Below are 21,861 nucleotides of genomic sequence, written 5' to 3'. Positions count from 1 at the left end.
TTTGTCTGTGAGTGCAGCTGAAAACAGAGCAGACAGAAAGTACAGTCAGGCGTGGCTCCCTTCCCTCTTCTACTAATTTCTCTGAGATTAATTTTGAGTCAAACTCACCTTCAGTGTGTGGAGTGTCACAGTGTTGTAGGAGCTGAACTCACTCAGAGGAAGTTGTTACTTTGGTCTCCGTGCGTCTCTTGGTGAAGTGGTCTGTCCTCTTTTTACTGCTGGTTACACACACACACACACACACACACACACACACGATCATTAACAACTAATTAAAATTACACAGAATGTATGAAAAAGATAAAAGTTAAACAAAAACATCAGACACTTATTAAAATCATTTTCGCCACTAGAAACAAATCTGAATGTCAAACTAAACAACAAAAAAGTCAATCAATATCAATATCCTGTATTTAACCAGGTAGAATTCATTGAGATTAAAATATATTTTTTCAAGAATGACCTGTCCAGGAAAGCAGCATTATGATCAAATAAGCACAATCCACACAGTCACATAAAATTATCATACACCACATTCAGCATCCAACTAATATAAAATACAAGATCAGGGACAAGAGTAGTAATATTGCTTAATAATGAGTCAGCAGAACAGGTGCAGCTAAAGAAAGGAAATCCACTAGGTGATGTTTGCTTTCAGGATCTTACAAAATGACCTACAAACACACACAAATAGACAGACAGACAAAGAGACACACACACACACACACACACACACACGCGCACACTGAGAGATGACAGATGAAATGGGGCAGAGAGGGAATGACATGCAGAAAACTATTAGAAGTGCTAGATATAGTTGTAGTTATTTCTATCTTGCTTATTCTATCTTCTTGACTGAATGTGCATGAACATTAACTATCCTCTGGCTCCCCCTGGAGGCCACAGCAGGCTCGTGCAGCAGAAAAATGTCCAATCGAATAAAAGTTCAATAAACATTTAAATTGTGCATTTTGAAAACACTTTAGAAACGATGTGAGTTTTTTTTTTTTTTTAAGTTTTTTTTTGCTGCATTCAGATAAAAGCGACCACTGTATCGCTGATGTGTTTCAGTTTACAGAAACCTATGCAAGATTGCCATCAAGAAATTGCATCTTTTTATACATTTAAACTCTTCTGGTTGTAAATACTTTTATGCCCTGCATTCCAAATCAACTTACTTTTTCTTTGTACTACTCTACATACGAAAGTACAGAAGAGTTTTAGGGCCACAGGGAGGGGGAAAAATAAGATAAGGAAGCTTATTTTTTCATTATGTCAACAAATGTCAAGAATAAAGAGGAATACTCCAAAATGCTATTGGAGTTAATGGGGCATTTATGTATTTTCAGCATACTACAGTTGATGTGCATGTATTGGGACATCCTAAATATTTTTCTGGCATACTAAATAGTAGGGAAGTAATGCTACCCTCCACCGTCTAAAAGTAAGAATTCACCCTAGGATATATTTTTAAAGTAAAGCCTAGAAGAGTAATGTGCAGGCATTTTAAGACTTTATATACACTCACCGGCCACTTTATTAAGTACACAAGTTCAATTTCTTTTTAACACATAACCAATAAGTCAATCTCAGAAGATCAGAATTCACCCAAGGAGGATATATGTTTTAGAATCAAAAGAAGTGTTGCAAAGATGTAGAACTTAACATTTTAACTGTCATGTTTGCAATTTGGAAAGATGAACAATATTTCATCTTTTTTTTAAATCACTGTTAAAAGAATGTATTTGTCATGTTATATTTTGTGCTTCATTGTCAGGAAAATTATAACAATTTAGTCTTAGCTGAACAAAACCCAGTGTTAATACACAGCCTAGGCTCTGTAAACTGGTATGTTGCTAGCTATGGTGGGGTCCCTAGTTTACTGTATATACAGGGTTACAGAGCCTAGGCTGTGTATTAACATAAGATTTTTTTTCAGTGCACAAACAGTACAGACAGGTTGCAGATCATTAGCAGATATTCACTGATTTTGACAAATAGGGATTTTGACAACAAGCATTTTCCAGAGTCACTAACTACCCCTTTAAGACAAACTAATATTTGTTGTCGTAATCGGTTTTGTATTATAATAGATTAGCTCCATTAATCAAAAATCCTCACGTCACTAGAGCTGGAAAAGTCTTTAACGATTAATTGAATAAAAACACTTTTGTTATGGTAGCTGGTGGGCAAGTAGGACCCAATAGCAGACAGTTTAACGACGATTTATCAAGCCACACAAAAAAGGCAAAAATGCAAAGAATACTGAGAACACAGATAACACACAGGACTAGACTCACCTACAACCACAATGCAAAGACAGGGAACAAAGGAAAGACAAGGGCTTAAAAACAAAACACAGGACAACGAGGAACAGGTGGAACACATTAGGGCGGGGCCAGTAATCACACAGAAGGAAAACTGGACAGGACATGGGGAGAAACAAGACAGACATACCAAAATAAAACAGGAAACACAGGACACCACCAAAACAAGACAAGACACAGACAGATCATTCCAACTTTAGACAGTCAACTGTACTTTATTGTATAAACTACTAATATGTTACATGTACTTTTGGATCATTCAAGGCAAGGCAAGTTTATTTCTATAACAAAATTCAGACACAAGGCCATTCAAAGTGCTTTACAGGGACAAGAAATACATCAAGATTAGACTTTAGAAATTGCATTTAAAAGATATTATAAACAAAGAAAACACATCAAGATTCAAGATTAGACATTAAACATTTAGACAGCGATGTAGAATGGCTGCAATGAAGATTACGTGACTGACAATATAGTTATTTACAATATAGCACATTTAACTTTTCACTCATCTTACATTTATGGAATTCAAATGTATTCATTCCAAACAAGTAAATAAGAATAAAAACACAAGGCAATGATAAAACAAGAGGACACATCTAAAGAATATATTTCAAATCAATGAAAATCATGAAGCAAAATAAACTGTCCAACGCTTTGTTTACATGTTGTAAAAGGGCTGAGAATCATACTTTTTTAATATCACCCCTTCTCCCTAACCCCTAGTCTAAACTGGAAGCGCTTTGCGAGTGTGTCGAAATTGTTGCCTGCCACTGAAGTAATTGTCTATACCGGTCCCGTCTTGTCCGAACATTTCAAAGCATCAAGCGACAAAGCAGCAACATTTTGCACAGTGAGCAGTTTTCCTTTGATATGTGTGAGTATTCCTCATCATTCTATCCATCAACACTGATTCATATGATTGACATTTCATTCATAATTAGTACACTGAAGTTGTAGGCTATAAGGCCGACCACTTTTGAAAAATTAAATGCCTCAAGCCTAAACATTAAAAGGTGCTCCGAGGACTATTCCGTTTGTGTTCATTCTAGCGCCCCCCTTTGGACAAGAAAGGTAGTGTTTTTACCATGCCAGCTGTTGTTGTTCCTGGGTGAGCGTATACCCATGACAAAGGCATTAAGAAAACTATAAAAATAGCATTCTTTGCACCGATGGGTCTCGTTTGCTGGTACATGTAATGTATGATCATCAGAGGAAAAATTAGACTGTTTCAGAAATATTTACAAGTTCCTCGTAGCACCTTTAAGAAAAGGAATCCAAAATATAGAATCAATTAATAAACAGCAATAAAGTACAAAAAAAATGCCATCAAAAACAAAGTCAGATGATCAAATAAAAATATGATAAAATGATAAAACCCAAACATACAGTGAATTGTAGTTAACTCTTAAGATCTGTCACAGACTTAATTTCTCTCAAACTTTCTCTCAAACTGCTGCTTCTACCTCGCAGACCGTTTGTCTAATCGTCAAAATCTTCACACCGTGAGAAGCACAAGTTCCTGATGAAGATTTATTAAGAATATTGTGTCTGTAGTTTAAAACATGTGAGAAAGAGATCAGTTTAAAAAAGTGGTACTGTTTACGTTCCTCCAGGAAAGTCTAGTCTCTAGTCTGGGAGCCTATGGGGCAGTTACTTGGACTTTCTGTCACTAGGAAGCTCACAGATCCAAATGTGGAGGTCTGTTTGCTTCAGTAGTCACATGTTTGCGACCAGGTCAAGATTTCCTACGTTTTGATGTAAAAGTTATGTTTATAGAGTGAAATTCTTGCGAGTGACAGCGATTTTAAAACTGTTTTTCTCCTGTGCATTAAGGTTGCCCTCCACTCCAGCAGTGATGTCACTCACTCTATTAACTGCTAATTTTGAACATTCCATTTAAATGTTCCATTGATTGTTACATGGAGAATTATACACTCTTTTATTCTGCATTTTCCCCAAAAAATCTGTCTGGACAAAACTCTTATCAAAGCCGCACGTTTTGATGTATTTTTGCACGTCCAGTATATGATGAACGGTGCAGGACTAGTTACGCAGTTTTGAAGGAGATTAACAAGAAGCACTTCAAATAATACACAGTGGCAGCCATACTGACTAGTGAGACAGCAGTAGGACAGGTGCAGAAACCTCTACCTTTAACGGTCATTATAAAAATAATAAACGCAGCAGAATCACAGACTAAAGAAGGACAATCCGGAGACTTTTACCTTTAAAACATAAAGGTAAAACAACAACATCATGAATCTGATCATCATATTTATCTCTAGCTGCTCTGTTCCACTGTCACACAGACCTCCATTGGTAATATCTTCAGAGGGAGTTTATCCTCAATGTAAAATAATGGAAACATCCTCTCAGTGAAAGAGTGTGTGAAGGTGTGTATGTGGGTGTTAGTATCAGGATCAGAGAACAACAGTTTTCCTCTGTTCCAGTCCAGATTCACTCTGATGCTCTGGAGCTTATTCTGCAATGGGAGAACAGTGTATGGATCTGATGTTGACCATGCTGAGTATTTACCTTCATAGAACCCTATTGCCCATAATCCAGACTCTTCCTCTCCCTTCTTCTGGGCAGACTCTGCTAACAGACCCAGTAACCAGCGTGTACTGTCTCCAACCTGGACGTCCCAGCTGTGAGTCCCTGAGTTAAAGCCCTCAGAGCTCAGGACATTGCCGTAATAATCAAACCTCTCTGGATTATCAGGAAGCTGCCTTTTCACTCCTTGTTTCACACCAGTCAGATCTTCAGACAGGATGAGTTTTGGATGAGCAGTGTTTGGGTCCAGAACCAGAGGAGTGTAGGAGACCATGTCCTTCATCTTGTTCCAGATGTTGAAGGTCAGGTTGCCCAGGTGTTTGGCCTCGTCTATCAGAGCTCCTGAGAGCAGCTGTGGATCATCTGGCAGGGGGCGCTGCTGGACTCTGTCCACTGCAGCCTTGTAGTTGAGCAGGAATGAGACGTCTTCAGCTCTCAGCTGCTCCTCTGTGGCTCTGACTGTGTCTGAAAGAGCTGCTATCTCTCTGCTCAGAGCCTCCATCTTGTCCTTCATCATCTGACTCTTCTGCTCCTCTTCCTCCCACAGTGCAGCCAACCTAACCACCTCTTCCTCTACTAGAAACTGGTGAAGCTTCTTAAACTGATCCTGAATCTGCGTCTCTGTGCGTCGGGCCTGGACCTTCATGTGTTTTGCTGTTTGATCAGACTTCACTTTAACTTGTTCAAAAAGCTTTAACTTCTCCTTTAAGGGCTTCAGAGTTTCCTCTAGTTTCTTCTTGTGTTGTGGCGCAGCTTCATCGATGGGTTTGAATCTGTGGCGTCTGTGTTTCTCTGAATCTCTGCAGACGAGACAAACTGGCTGCTGATGGTCCAGACAGAAGAGTTTGAGTTTCTCAGAGTGCAGACTGCAGAGATCCTCTGAGAAACTCTCACACTTGTTCTTTAAAGCAAAGTCAGGAGGCGAGAGAGGCTCTGAAGCTTTCTGATCTCTCTCCAGTAAGAAGGTCTCACACAGGTTCTTTAAGGCTAAGTTGCGAGGTGGCTCATCCCTCGAAGATCTTCTCTTACAAACTGGACACTCACGTGTTGGTTTCTCTCTCCACCAGTTCTTCAGACAGCCTTTACAGAAGCTGTGGCTACATGACAGAACAACAGGATCTCTAAAGACGTCTGTACAGACCGGACAGCAAAGATCTTCCTCTGATCTGGAAGCCATTTTGTCTGAGTGCAGCTGAAAACAGAGCAGATAGAAGGTACAGTCAGGCGTGGCTCCCTTCCCTCTTCTACTAATTTCTCTGAGATTAACTTTTAGTCAAACTCACCTTCAGTGTGTGGAGTGTCACAGTGTTGTAGGAGCTGAACTCACTCAGAGGAAGTTGTTTCTTTGGTCTCCGTGCGTCTCTTGGTGAAGTTGTCTGTCCTCTTTTTACTGCTGGTTACACACACACACACACACACACACACACACACACACACACACACACACACACACACACACACACACACACACACACACACACACACACACACACACACACACACACACACACACACACACACACACACACACACACACACACACACACACACACACACACACACACACACACACACACACACACACACACACACACACACACACAAGATCGTTCACAACTAATTAAAATGACACAGAATGTATGAAAAAGACTAAAGTTAAACAAATCACACAAAAACATCAGACACTTATTAAAATCTTTTTCGCCACTAGAAACAAATCCGAATGTCAAACTAAACAACAAAAAAGTCAATCAATATCAATATCCTGTATTTAACCAGGTAGAATTAATTGAGATTAAAATGTATTTTTTCAAGAATGACCTGTCCAGGAAAGCAGCATTATGATAAAATAAGCACAATCCACACAGTCACATGATATGATCATACACCACATTCAGCATCCAACTGATATAAAATACAAGATCAGGGACAAGAGTAACTAGAACTGCGGCGCCGCGGACTGAAATCGTCCGCGGCGCCGGCCCCTCGCTTCACGGAATCCGGGGATGTAAAGTTTTTGAATGTGGGATGTTCGGTGTGGGAGTTATAGACCGAAAGGTGTGTGTTTTGGTGACTGAGACAGTTTTTGCGATGTGGCGAAATAATTTCCCATATGCAAATGGGCGTGGCCTATCCCAAAAGATGCAGCTGACTTGCGGGCATCTGTGGATATCAAGTTTTTGACTGTGGGATGTTCGGTGTGGAAGTTATAGGCCCAAACGCGTTTTCTTTGTTTTTTGTGGTTTTGGCGCCCCCTATGGATGACATTCGCAAAACTACGTTAGATAGAAAGATGCAGCTCAGTGTACCAAACAAGTGGATGTCAAGTTTGTGAATGTGCGATGTTTGGTTGGGGACTTATGAGCAAAATGAAATTGTCAACCTCTCCACTGTTTTGAATTTTCCCACCAAATAGTTTGAAACAGGAAGTGAAAGTGCAAAACTAATTTGTTTAATAAATCCGGCATACATAGGAATTTCTTGGCCATATTTTTCGTATAGACTCAGGTACGCCCCATGATAGTGTCCCTTGAGTTTCAAGAAAATCCCTTTATTTTATTTTTTTTAAGGGATTTGCGCAAATGTTTGAAGCGCTACCGTTTGGTCTTCCGACGGTCGTAGAAAAATTCTTTATCTAACTTTTGCTCGTGGGAGTCGGTAGAGCATAATGCTTTTGGTTTCGTCCAAATCGGGCGAAAACTGTAGGAGGAGTGTGTTTTGGTGACTGACACAGTTTTTGCGATGTAGAAAAAAATCTATCTATACGCAAATGGGCGTGGCCTATCTCAGAAGATGCAGCTGACTTGTGGGCATCTGTGGATATAAAGTTTTTGACTGTCGGACTTTCGGTGTGGAAGTTATAGCCCCAAACGCGTTGTCCTTTGCTGTAGCGCCACCTAGTGGTTGGCATGTCTGAATTTTTGTGTCTGCGTACCAGGCACGGACCTGGATAAGCCCGACAAGTGGCATGTCTTTCCACTTTATGGTTTGGGCTGCAGCACCACTTTTACGAGATTTTTGGAGGAAGAATAATAATTCCTACTAAATCAATAGGGTTCCATGCCCCGCATTGTCATGGAACCGCGATGCTCTGCATTCCGCGGTCCCTTGCCCTTCTCGGGCTTGGCCCCCTAATAATATTGCTTAATAATGAGTCAGCAGAACAGGTGCAGCTAAAGAAAGGAAATCCACTAGGTGATGTTTGCTTTCAGGATCTTACAAAATGACCTACAAACAAACACACACAAATAGACAGACAGACAAAGAGACACACACATATTGAGAGATGACAGAGATGAAATGAGGCAGAGAGGGAATGACATGCAGAAAACTATTAGAAGTGCTAGATATACTTGCAGTTATTTCTATCTTGCTTATTCTATCTTCTTGACTGAATGTGCATGAACATTAACTATCCTCTGGCGCCCCCTGGAGGCCACAGCAGGCTCGTGCAGCAGAAAAATGTCCAATTGAATAAAAGTTCAATAAACATTTAAATTGTGCATTTTGAAAACACTTTAGAAACGATGTGCGAGTTTTTTTCTTTATAGTTTTTTTTTTGTTGCATTCAGATAAAAGCGACCACTGTATCGCTGATGTGTTTCAGTTTACAGAAACCTATGCAAGATTGCCTTCAAGAAATTGCATCTTTTTATACATTTAAACTCTTCTGGTTGTAAATATGTTTATGCCCTGCGTTCCAAATCAACATACATTTTCTTTGTACTACTCTACATACGAAAGTACAGAAGAGTTTTAGGGCCACAGGGAGGGGAAAAAAAATAAGATAAGGAAGTTTATTTTTTCATTATGTCGAGAAATGTCAAGAATAAAAGAGGAATACTCCAAAATGCTATTGGAGTTAGTGGGGCATTTATGTATTTTCAGCATACTACAGTTGACGTGCATGTATTGGGACATCCTAAATCTTTTTCTGGCATACTAAATAGTGGGGAAGTAATGCTACCCTTCACCGTCAAAAAGTAAGAATTCACCCTTGGATATATTTTTAGAGTAAAGCCTAGAAGAGATAATGTGCAGGCATTTTAAGACTTTATATACACTCACCGGCCACTTTATTAAGTACACAAGTTCAATTTCTTTTTAACACATAACCAATAAGTCAATCTCAGAAGATCAGAATTCACCCAAGGAGGATATATGTTTTAGAATCAAAAGAAGTGTTGCAAAGATGTAGAACTTAACATTATATCTGTCATGTTTGCAGTTTGGAAAGATGAACAATATTTCATCTTTTTTATCACTGTGAAAAGATTTAGATTTATTTACAGAGAACCTGATCAAAAGTAAAATAATTAATGTATTTGTGTCATGTTATATTTTGTGCTTCATTGTCAGGAGAATCATATCAATTTAGTTTCAGCTGAACAAAACCCAGTGTTAATACACAGCCTAGGCTCTGTAAACTGGTATGTTGCTAGCTATGGTGGGGTAGTTTACTGTGCATACAAGGTTACAGAGCCTAGGCTGTGTATTAACACCAGATTTTTTTTCAGCGCACAAACAGTACAAACAGGTTGCAGATCATTAGCAGATATTCACTGATTTTGACAAATGGGGATTTTGACAACAAGCATTTTCCAGAGTCACTAACTACCCCTTTAAGACAAACTAATATTTGTTGTCGTAATCGGTTTTGTATTATAATAAATGAGCTCCATTAATCAAAAATCCTCACGTCACTAGAGCTGGAAAAGTCTTTAAGGATTAATTGAATAAAAACACTTTTGTTACGGTAGCTGGTGGGCAAGTAGGACCCAATAGCAGACAGTTTAACAACGATTTATCAAGCCCCACAAAAAAGGCAAAGAATACTGAGAACACAGATAACACACAGGACTAGACTCACCTACAACCACAATGCAAAGACAGGGAACAAAGGAAAGACAAGGGCTTAAAAACAAAACACAGGACAACGAGGAACAGGTGGAACACATTAGGGCGGCGGGGCCAGTAATCACACAGGAGGGAAACTTGACAGGACATGGGGAGAAACAAGACAGACATACCAAAATAAAACATCAAACACAGGTCACCACCAAAACAAGACAAGACACAGACAGATCATGACAACCTTAGACAGTCAACTGTACTTTATTGTATAAACTACTAATATGTTACATGTACTTTTGGATCATTCAAGGCAAGGCAAGTTTATTTCTATAACAAAATTCAGACACAAGGCCATTCAAAGCGCTTTACAGGGGCATGAAATACATCAAGATTAGACTTTAGAAATTGCATTTAAAAGATATTATAAACAAAGAAAACACATCAAGATTCAAGATTAGACATTAAACATTTAGACAGCGATGTAGAATGGCTGCAATGAAGATTACGTGATTGACAATAGTTATTTTTTAATTTAGCATATTTAACTTTTTTGTTTTTGTTTTCACTCATCTTACATTTATGGAATTCGAAATGTATTCATTCCAAACAAGTAAATAAGAATAAAAACACAAGGCAATGATAAAACAAGAGGACACAACTAAAGTATATATTTCAAATCAATGAAAATCATGAAGCAAAATAAACTGTCCAACGCTTTGTTTACATGTTGTAAAAGGGCTGAGAATCATACTTTTTTAATCTCACCCCTTCTCCCTAACCCCTAGTCTAAACTGGAAGCGCCTTGCGAGTGTGTCGAAATTGTTGCCTGCCACTGAAGTAATTGTCTATACCGGTCCCGTCTTGTCCGAACATTTCAAAGCATCAAGCGACAAAGCAGCGACATTTTGCACAGTGAACAGTTTTCCTTTGATATGTGTGAGTATTCCTTATCATTCTATCCATCAACACTGATTCATATGATTGACATTTCATTCATAATTAGAACACTGAAGTTGTAGGCTATAAGGCCATTTAAATTTCCCATTCATCTTTACATAGAGAACTATACACTTTTTTTGCAATCTCACAGATCCAAATGTGGAGGTCTGTTTGCTTCAGTAGTCACATGTTTGCGACCATGTCAAGATATCCTACGTTTTGATGTAAAAGTTATGTTTATAGAGTGAAATTCTTGCGAGTGACAGCGATTTTAAAACTGTTTTTCTCCTGTGCATTAAGGTCACCCACTGTAATAACTGCCGATTTTGAACATTCCATTTCAGTTTCCAATTTATTTTTACATGGAGAATTATGAACCCTTTTTTTTTCAATGTAAAAAATACTGTATGTAGAGTGAAATTTGCGTGAGTGGCAGCGATTTAAAAAAAAATAAAAAATTCTCCTCTTCATTTAGGCTGCACTCAGTGATGTCACCCACTCTAATAACTGCCGATTTTGAACATTCCATTTAAATTCTTAAAGGTGAAGTAAGCAGTTTATTTATGTTGATATAAGTGTAAAATCTCTCTTTATTTATACAGTGATCACTTACATAATGTGCGCCTTTCATAAAGCCGATCTCTCAGTCAGCTGCTTTGCATGTAATCGGCAAATAAACTTATTGTAGTATCCCAAAATTTTTATCCAATCAGAAGCAAGAACGCTACAAACCGACGCTCGTCTCACTCAGGTCTCACTGCCGGTGCACGCTAGAGCGACACATGGGTGAATGTTTATGCGCCTACAATGGCGGAGCAGGTAAAAATCCTTCCCAATGTCTGTTTTAATGGTTTTTATCCGGTTTTATCACACTTATGGATCTGAGATGATGCTAGATAACTCGCTGCTTGAAGACAGCAGTGCATTAATGTGGTGACGTAGGGACGAGCGAGGGGACTGCTAACTGCAGTAACTGACAGGAAGTTAGCTAAAAGAACCATTCCGCTTACAGCACCTTTAAATACATACATCAGTATGAAAATGCAAAACCATCGTAGGCATGAAAAATAAAAAAAACATTTAATTTGAGTAATTAACAGTTTATTTTAATGTTTGAAAACAACTTCATGGCTCCACACAAACAAGTCCATTTACAACATCATAAACAACAATTTAAAATGACAGAATGTATGAAAGACAAAAGTTAAACAAATCACACAAAAACATCAGACACTAATTAAAATCATTTTACATGTGAAACGGTCGCCAATAGAAACAACAATCCAAATGCCAAACATAACAACAAAAAAGTCTATCAATCATTATCCTGTATTTAACCTATGTGGCAGTTTTTTGGACTTTCTGTCACTTGGAAGCTCACAGATCAAAATATGGAGGTCTGTTTGCTTCAGTAGTCACATGGGTGCGACCAGGACTAGATTTCCTAAATTTCAATCTAACAGATATGCATGTAGCGTGAAATTTTTGCGAGTGACAGTGATTAACAAAAAGAAAATTCTCTTCTGCATTCCATTTAAATTTTCCATACATTTTTCCATTGAGAATTATTTTATTTTCCTGTGTTTTTCCCTCAAAACTGTCTGGACAAAACTCTTGTAAAAGCTGCACGTTTGGATAAAGTACTTCAAATAATACACAGTGGCAGCCGTACTGACTAGTGAGACAGCAGTAGGACAGGGGCAGGAACTTACACCTTTAATTGTGATTATTATTATCATTATCAAAATAAACAGAAAAGATTATGAGAATAATGAGGCAGCAGGTGCCCTTTCAAAACATGAACATCATGAATCTAATCATGTTCATCTCTAGCTGCTCTGTTCCACTGTCACACAGACCTTCACTGGTAATATCTTCAGTTCCTCCCTAGTGTTAAAGTAAGGAAACATCCTCTCAGTGAAAGTGTGTGTGATGGTGTGTATGTGTCTGTTAGTATCAGGATCAGAGAACGACAGCTCTCCTCTGTTCCAGTCCAGATCCACTCTGATCCTCTGGAGCTTCTTCTTGAATGGGAGAACAGTGAATGGAGCTGATGGTGACCGTGCTGAGTATTTACCTTTAGAGAACGCTATTCTCCATAATCCAGACAGTTCCTTTCCCTTCCTCTGGCCAGACTCTGCTGCCACACCCAGCCCCCAGACTGGACTGTCTCCAACCTGGACGTCCCAGCTGTGAGTCCCTGAGTTAAAGCCCTCAGAGCCCAGGACAATGCCGCAATTATCAAACCTCTCTGGATTATCAGGAAGCTGCTGTCTCTCTCCATATCTCATGCTGGTCAGATCTTCAGACAGGATGAATATTGGATGAGCAGTGTTTGGGTCCAGAACCAGAGGAGTGTAGGAGACCATGTCCTTCATCTTGTTCCAGATATTGAAGGTCAGGTTGCCCAGGTGTTTGGCCTCGTCTATCAGAGCTCCTGAGAGCAGCTGTGGATCATCTGGCAGGGGGCGCTGCTGGACTCTGTCCACTGCAGCCTTGTAGTTGAGCAGGAATGAGACGTCTTCAGCTCTCAGCTGCTCCTCTGTGGCTCTGACTGTGTCTGAAAGAGCTGCTATCTCACTGCTCAAAGCCTCCATCTTCTCCTTCATCATCTGACTCTTCTGCTCCTCTTCCTCCCACAGTGCAGCCAACCTAACCACCTCTTCCTCTACTAGAAACTGGTGAAGCTTCTTAAACTGTTCCTCAATCTGCGTCTCTGTGCGTCGGGCCTGGACCTTTATGTGTTTTGCTGTTTGATCAGACTTCACTTTAACTTGTTCAAAAAGCTTTAACTTCTCCTTTAAGGGCTTCAGAGTTTCCTCTAGTTTCTTCTTGTGTTGTGGTGCAGCTTCATCGATGGGTTTGAATCTGTGGCCGCTGTGTTTCGCTGAATCTCTGCAGACGAGACAAACTGGCTGCTGATGGTCCAGACAGAAGAGTTTGAGTTTCTCAGAGTGCAGACTGCAGAGAGCCTCTGAGAAACTCTCTCTGTTCTTTAAAGCAAAGTCAGGAGGCGAGAGAGGCTCTGAAGCTTTCTGATCTCTCTCCAGTAAGAAGGCCTCACACAGGTTCTTTAAGGCTAAGTTGCGAGGTGGTTCATCCCTTGAAGATCTTCTCTTACAAACTGGACACTCCCGTGTTGGTTTCTCTCTCCACCAGTTCTTCAGACAGCCTTTACAGAAGCTGTGGCTACACGCCAGAACAACAGGATCTCTAAAGACGTCTGTACAGACCGAACAGCAGAAATCCTCCTCTGACATGGAAGCCATTTTGTCTGACTGCAGCTGAAAACAGAGCAGACAGAAAGCACAGTCAGGCGTGGCTCCCTTCCCTCTTCTACTAATTTCTCTGAGATTAACTTTGAGTCAAACTCACCTTCAGTGTGTGGAGTGTCACAGTGTTGTAGGAGCTGAACTCACTCAGAGGAAGTTGTTACTTTGGTCTCCGTGCGTCTCTTGGTGAAGTGGTCTGTCCTCTTTTTACTGCTGGTTACACACACACACACACACACGATCATTAACAACTAATTAAAATTACACAGAATGTATGAAAAAGATAAAAGTTAAACAAAAACATCAGACACTTATTAAAATCATTTTCGCCACTAAAAACAAATCTGAATGTCAAACTAAACAACAAAAAAGTCAATCAATATCAATATCCTGTATTTAACCAGGTAGAATTCATTGAGATTAAAATATATTTTTTCAAGAATGACCTGTCCAGGAAAGCAGCATTATGATCAAATAAGCACAATCCACACAGTCACATGAAATGATCATACACCACATTCAGCATCCAACTAATATAAAATACAAGATCAGGGACAAGAGTAGTAATATTGCTTAATAATGAGTCAGCAGAACAGGTGCAGCTAAAGAAAGGAAATCCACTAGGTGATGTTTGCTTGCAGGATCTTACAAAATGACCTACAAACACACAGAAATAGACAGACAGACAGACAGACACACACACACACACACACACACACACACACACACACACACACTGAGAAATGACAGATGAAATGGGGCAGAGAGGGAATGACATGCTGAAAACTATTATAAGTGCTAGATACAGTTGTAGTTATTTCTATCTTGCTTATTCTATCTTCTTGACTGAATGTGCATGAACATTAAAGGCCTACTTCACCGGTTTGAATATGAAGGTGTACAAAAGGCAGAAAGAGTGTTTTTTTAACCCTATATTTCTCTTTCTCGTGACATCACAGAAAGAGAAATATAGGGTTAAAAAAAAACATACTTTGTAAATATTACTGTGATGTCACAGTAAAAGACATCACAGTAATATTTACAAAGTAAGTTTTTTTAACCCTATATTTCTCTTTCTGTGATGTCACGAGAAAGAGAAATATAGGGTTAAAAAAAACACTCTTTCTGCCTTTTCTCAGGCTAGGATGAACCGATTTCAATTTTTTTTGCACATTTATACTACATAGGATCTCAGAATTCAATACACCTTCATATTCAGACCGGTGAAGTAGGCCTTTAACTATCCTCTGGCTCCCCCTGGAGGCCACAGCAGGCTCTTGCAGCAGAAAAATGTCCAATTGAATAAAAGTTCAATAAACATTTAAATTGTGCATTTTGAAAACATGAGAAACAATGTTTTTTTTTTTTTTAATAGTTTTTTTTTTTTGTTGCATTCAGGTAAAAGCGACCACTGTATCGCTGATGTGTTTCAGTTTACAGAAACCTATGCAAGACTGCCTTCAAGAAATAGCGTCTTTTTATAAATTTAAACTCTTCTGGTTGTAAATATTTTTATGCCCTGCGTTCCAAATCAACTTACTTTTTCTTTTTACTACACTACATACTAAAGTTCAGAAGAGTTTTAGGGCCACAGGGAGGGGGAAAAAAATAAGATAAGGAAGTTTCTTTTTTCATCATGTCGAGAAATGTCAAGAATAAAAGAGGAATACTCCAAAATGCTATTGGAGTTAGTGGGGCATTTATGTATTTTCAGCATACTACAGTTGACGTGCATGTATTGGGACATCCTAAATCTTTTTCTGGCATACTAAACAGTAGGGAAGTAATGCTACCCTTCACCGTCAAAAAGTAAGAATTTACCCTTGGATATATTTTTAGAGTAAAGCCTAGAAGAGATAATGTGCAGGCATTTTAAGACTTTATATACACACTCACCGGCCACTTTATTAAGTACACCAGTTCAATTTCTTTTTAACACATAACCAATAAGTCAATCTCAGAAGATCAGAATTCACCCAAGGAGGATATATGTTTTAGAATCAAAAGAAGTGTTGCAAAGATGTAGAACTTAACATTATATCTGTCATGTTTGCAGTTTGGAAAGATGAACAATATTTCATCTTTTTTATCACTGTGAAAAGATTTAGATTTATTTACAGAGAACCTGATCAAAAGTACAATAATGAATGTATTTGTGTCATGTTATATTTTGTGCTTCATTGTCAGGAGAATCATATCAATTTAGTTTCAGCTGAACAAAACCCAGTGTTAATACACAGCCTAGGCTCTGTAAACTGGTATGTTGCTAGCTATGGTGGGGTCCCTAGTTTACTGTACATACAAGGTTACAGAGCCTAGGCTGTGTATTAACACCAGATTTTTTTTTCAGCGCACAAACAGTACAGACAGGTTGCAGATCATTAGCAGATATTCACTGATTTTGACAAATGGGGATTTTGACAACAAGCATTTTCCAGAGTCACTAACTACCCCTTTAAGACAAACTAATATTTGTTGTCGTAATCGGTTTTGTATTATAATAAATGAGCTCCATTAATCAAAAATCCTCACGTCACTAGAGCTGGAAAAGTCTTTAACGATTAATTGAATAAAAACACTTTTGTTACGGTAGCTGGTGGGCAAGTAGGACCCAATAGCAGACAGTTTAACGACGATTTATCAAGCCCCACAAAAAAGGCAAAGAATACTGAGAACACAGATAACACAGAGGACTAGACTCACCTACAACCACAATGCAAAGACAGGGAACAAAGGAAAGACAAGGGCTTCAAAACAAAACACAGGACAACGAGGAACAGGTGGAACACATTAGGGCGGCGGGGCCAGTAATCACACAGGAGGGAAACTTGACAGGACATGGGGATAAACAAGACAGACATACCAAAATAAAACATCAAACACAGGACACCACCAAAACAAGACAAGACACAGACAGATCATGACAACCTTAGACAGTCAACTGTACTTTATTGTATAAACTACTAATATGTTACATGTACTTTTGGATCATTCAAGGCAAGGCAAGTTTATTTCTATAGCACAATTCAGACACAAGGCCATTCAAAGTGTTTTACAGGGGCATGAAATACATCAAGATTAGACTTTAGAAATTGCATTTAAAAGATATTATAAACAAAGAAAACACATCAAGATTCAAGATTAGACATTAAACATTTAGACAGCGATGTAGAATGGCTGCAATGAAGATTACGTGACTGACAATATAGTTATTTACAATATAGCATATTTAACTTTTCACTCATCTTACATTTATGGAATTCAAATGTATTCATTCCAAACAAGTAAATAAGAATAAAAACACAAGGCAATGATAAAACAAGAGGACACATCTAAAGTATATATTTCAAATCAATGAAAATCATGAAGCAAAATAAACTGTCCAACGCTTTGTTTACATGTTGTAAAAGGGCTGAGAATAATCATACTTTTTTAATCTCACCCCTTCTCCCTAACCCCTAGTCTAAACTGGAAGCGCCTTGCGAGTGTGTCGAAATTGTCGCCTGCCATTGAAGTAATTGTCTATACCGGTCCCGTCTTGTCCGAACATTTCAAAGCATCAAGCGACAAAGCAGCAACATTTTGCACAGTGAGCAGTTTTCCTTTGATATGTGTGAGTATTCCTTATCATTCTATCCATCAACACTGATTCATATGATTGACATTTCATTCATAATTAGTACACTGAAGTTGTAGGCTATAAGGCCGACCACTTTTGAAAAATTAAATGCCTCAAGCCTAAACATTAAAAGGTGCTCCGAGGACTATTCCGTTTGTGTTCATTCTAGCGCCCCCCTTTGGACAAAAAAGGTAGTGTTTTTACCACGCCAGCTGTTGTTGTTCCTGGGTGAGCGTACCCATGACAAAGGCATTAAGAAAACTATAAAAATAGCATTCTTTGCACCGATGGGTCTCGTTTGCTGTTACATGTAATTTATGAACATCAGAGGAAAATGTTTGCGGTTTCAGAAATATTTCAAAGTTCCTCGTAGCACCTTTAAGATAAGGAATCCAAAATATAGAATCAATTAATAAACAGCAAACAATTACAAAAAGATACCATCAAAAACAAAGTCAGATAATCAAATAAAAATATGATAAAATGATAACATGATAAAACCCAAACATACAGTGAATTGTAGTTAACTCTTAAGATCTGTCACAGACTTAATTTCTCTCAAACTTTCTCTCTAACTGCTGCTACTAACTCGCAGACCGTTTGTCCAATCGTCCAAATCATCACACCGTGAGAAGCACAAGTTCCTGATGAAGATTTATTAAGAATATTGTGTCTGTAGTTTAAAACATGTGAGAAAGAGATCAGTTTAAAAAAGTGGTACTGTTAACGTTCCTCCAGAAAAGACTAGTCTCTGTAATATGGGAGCCAATGGGGCAGTTTTTCAGACTTTCTGTCACTTGGAGGCTCACAGATCCAAATGTGGAGGTCTGTTTGCTCCAGTAGTCACATGTGTGGGACCAGGTCAAGATTTCCAAAATTTAAATTGAACTAATATGTATGTAGAGTCAAATTTGTGTGAGTGACAGCGATTTTGAAAGTTTTTTTCTCCTCTGCATTGAGGCTGCTCACTCTAGCGGTTAACAAATTTCCGATTTTGAACATTCCATTTAAATTTCCCATTCATCTTTACATAGAGAACTATACACTTTTTTGCAATCTCACAGATCCAAATGTGGAGGTCTGTTTGCTTCAGTAGTCACATGTTTGCGACCAGGACTAGATTTTCCTACGTTTTGATGTAAGAGTTATGTTTATAGAGTGAAATTATTGTGAGTGACAGCGATTTTAAAACTGTTTTTCTCCTGTGCATTAAGGTCACCCACTGTAATAACTGCCGATTTTGAACATTCCATTTCAGTTTCCAATTTATTTTTACATGGAGAATTATGAACCCTTTTTTTTTCAATGTAAAAAATACTGTATGTAGAGTGAAATTTGCGTGAGTGGCAGCGATTTAAAAAAAAATAAAAAATTCTCCTCTTCATTTAGGCTGCACTCAGTGATGTCACCCACTCTAATAACTGCCGATTTTGAACATTCCATTTAAATTCTTAAAGGTGAAGTAAGCAGTTTATTTATGTTAATATAAGTGTAAAATCTCTCTTTATTTATACAGTGATCACTTACATAATGTGCGCGTTTCATAAAGCCGATCTCTCAGTCAGCTGCTTTGCATGTAATCGGCAAATACACTTATTGTAGTATCCCAAACTTTTTATCCAATCAGAAGAGAGAACGCTACAAACCGACGCTCGTCTCACTGCCCGTGCACGCCAGAGCGACAGATGGGTGAATGTTTATGCGCCTACAATGGCGGAGCAGGTAAAAATCCTTCCCAATGTCTGTTTTAATGTTTTTTATCCGGTTTTATCACACTTATGGATCTGAGATGATGCTAGATAACCCGCTGCTTGAAGACAGCAGTGCATTAATGTGGTGACGTAGGGACGAGGGAGGGGACTGCTAACTGCAGTAACTGACAGGAAGTTAGCTAAAAGAACCATTCCGCTTACAGCACCACATCAGTATGAAAATGCAAAACCATCGTAGGCATGAAAAATCAAAAAAACAATTCATTTGAGTAATTAACAATTTATTTTAATGTTTGAAAACAACTTCATGGCTCCACACAAACAAGTCCATTTACAAGATCATAAACAACAAATTAAAATGACTCAGAATGTGTGAAAAAGACAAAAGTTAAACAAATCACAAAAACATCAGAAACTTATTGAAATCATTTTACATGAAAACGGTCGCCAATAGAAACAACAATCCAAATGCCAAACTTAACAAAAAAGTCTATCAATCATTATCCTGTATTTAACCTATGTGGCAGTTTTTTGGACTTTCTGTCACTTGGAAGCTCACAGATCAAAATATGGAGGTCTGTTTGCTTCAGAAGTCACATGCGTGCGACCAGGACTAGATTTCCTAAATTTCAAGCCAACAGATATGTATGTAGCGTGAAATTTGTGCAAGTGACAGTGATTAACAAAAAGAAAATTCTCTTCTGCATTCCATTTAAATTTTCCATACATTTTTCCATTGAGAATTATTTTATTTTCCTGTGTTTTTCCCTCAAAACTGTCTGGACAAAACTCTTGTAAAAGCTGCACGTTTGGATAAAGTACTTCAAATAATACACAGTGGCAGCCGTACTGACTAGTGAGACAGCAGTAGGACAGGGGCAGGAACTTACACCTTTAATTGTGATTATTATTATCATTATCAAAATAAACAGAAAAGATTATGAGAATAATGAGGCAGCAGGTGCCCTTTCAAAACATGAACATCATGAATCTAATCATGTTCATCTCTAGCTGCTCTGTTCCACTGTCACACACACCTTCACTGGTAATATCTTCAGTTCCTCCCTAGTGTTAAAGTAAGGAAACATCCTCTCAGTGAAAGTGTGTGTGATGGTGTGTATGTGTCTGTTAGTATCAGGATCAGAGAACGACAGCTCTCCTCTGTTCCAGTCCAGATCCACTCTGATCCTCTGGAGCTTCTTCTTGAATGGGAGAACAGTGAATGGAGCTGATGGTGACAGTGCGTAGTAGTTACCTTCATATAACACTGTTCCCCAACATCCAGACAGATCATCTCTCTTCCTCTGGACAGACTCTGCTGACACACCCAGTGACCAGTCTGTACTGTCTCCAACCTGGACGTCCCAGCTGTGAGTCCCTGAGTTAAAGCCCTCAGAGCCCAGGACATTGGCGTAATGATCAAACCTCTCTGGATTATCAGGAAGCTGCCGTTTCTCTCCATATCTCATGCTGGTCAGATCTTCAGACAGGATGAGTTTTGGATGAGCAGTGTTTGGGTCCAGAACCAGAGGAGTGTAGGAGACCATGTCCCCCATTTTGCCCCAGATGTTGAAGGTCAGGTTGCCCAGGTGTTTGGCCTCGTCTATCAGAGCTCCTGAGAGCAGCTGTGGATCATCTGGCAGGGGGCGCTGCTGGACTCTGTCCACTGCAGCCTTGTAGTTGAGCAGGAATGAGACGTCTTCAGCTCTCAGCTGCTCCTCTGTGGCTCTGACTGTGTCTGAAAGAGCTGCTATCTCTCTGCTCAGAGCCTCCATCTTCTCCTTCATCATCTGACTCTTCTGCTCCTCTTCCTCCCACAGTGCAGCCAACCTAACCACCTCTTCCTCTACTAGAAACTGGTGAAGCTTCTTAAACTGATCCTGAATCTGCGTCTCTGTGCGTCGGGCCTGGACCTTTATGTGTTCTGCTGTTTGATCAGACTTCACTTTAACTTGTTCAAAAAGCTTTAACTTCTCCTTTAAGGGCTCCAGAGTTTCCTCTAGTTTCTTCTTGTGTTGTGGTGCAGCTTCATCGATGGGTCTGATTCTGTGGCCGCTGTGTTTCTCTGAATCTCTGCAGATGAGACAAACTGGCTGCTGATGGTCCAGACAGAAGAGTTTGAGTTTCTCAGAGTGCAGACTGCAGAGATCCTCTGAGAAACTCTCACTGTTCTTTAAAGCAAAGTCAGGAGGCGAGAGAGGCTCTGAAGCTTTCTGATCTCTCTCCAGTAAGAAGGTCTCACACAGGTTCTTTAAGGCCAAGTTGCGGGGAGGTGAATCCCTCGAAGATCTTCTCTTACAAACTGGACACTCACGTGTTGGTTTCTCTCTCCACCAGTTCTTCAGACAGCCTTTACAGAAGCTGTGGCTACATGACAGAACAACAGGATCTCTAAAGACGTCTGTACAGACCGAACAGCAGAAATCCTCCTCTGATCTGGAAGCCATTTTGTCTGTGAGTGCAGCTGAAAACAGAGCAGACAGAAGGTACAGTCAGGCGTGGCTCTCTTCCCTCTTCTACTAATTTCTCTGAGATTAACTTTGAGTCAAACTCACCTTCAGTGTGTGGAGTGTCACAGTGTT

General features: G+C 39.2%; 3 protein-coding genes across 3 annotated transcripts; all 3 read right to left on the bottom strand.

Moving 5' to 3' along the window:
- Positions 1–4,611: 4,611 nt before the first annotated feature.
- On the bottom strand, positions 4,612–6,060 carry LOC307257516 (nuclear factor 7, brain-like; the record flags this gene model as incomplete). The annotated part of the gene is made up of 1 exon (XM_080036778.1): positions 4,612–6,060. The coding sequence occupies one exon, from the start codon at positions 6,058–6,060 to the stop codon at positions 4,612–4,614; it is 1,449 nt and encodes a 482-aa protein (XP_079892904.1).
- Positions 6,061–12,505: 6,445 nt separating this feature from the next.
- LOC307257515 (nuclear factor 7, brain-like) lies at positions 12,506–13,945 on the bottom strand (the record flags this gene model as incomplete). The annotated part of the gene is made up of 1 exon (XM_080036777.1): positions 12,506–13,945. The coding sequence occupies one exon, from the start codon at positions 13,943–13,945 to the stop codon at positions 12,506–12,508; it is 1,440 nt and encodes a 479-aa protein (XP_079892903.1).
- Positions 13,946–20,286: 6,341 nt separating this feature from the next.
- On the bottom strand, positions 20,287–21,726 carry LOC307258022 (nuclear factor 7, brain-like; the record flags this gene model as incomplete). The annotated part of the gene is made up of 1 exon (XM_080037408.1): positions 20,287–21,726. One exon carries the CDS (start codon positions 21,724–21,726, stop codon positions 20,287–20,289), a length of 1,440 nt encoding a protein of 479 aa, XP_079893534.1.
- Between the last annotated feature and the right edge of the window lie 135 nt (positions 21,727–21,861).

This window comes from Ammodytes marinus (genome assembly GCF_949987685.1).
Source record: "Ammodytes marinus genome assembly, chromosome: 11".
Taxonomy (NCBI): Eukaryota; Metazoa; Chordata; class Actinopteri; order Uranoscopiformes; family Ammodytidae; genus Ammodytes; species Ammodytes marinus.
The sequence above is the reverse complement of the archived record's forward strand: the minus strand, read 5'-3'. Positions and strand labels throughout refer to the sequence as shown.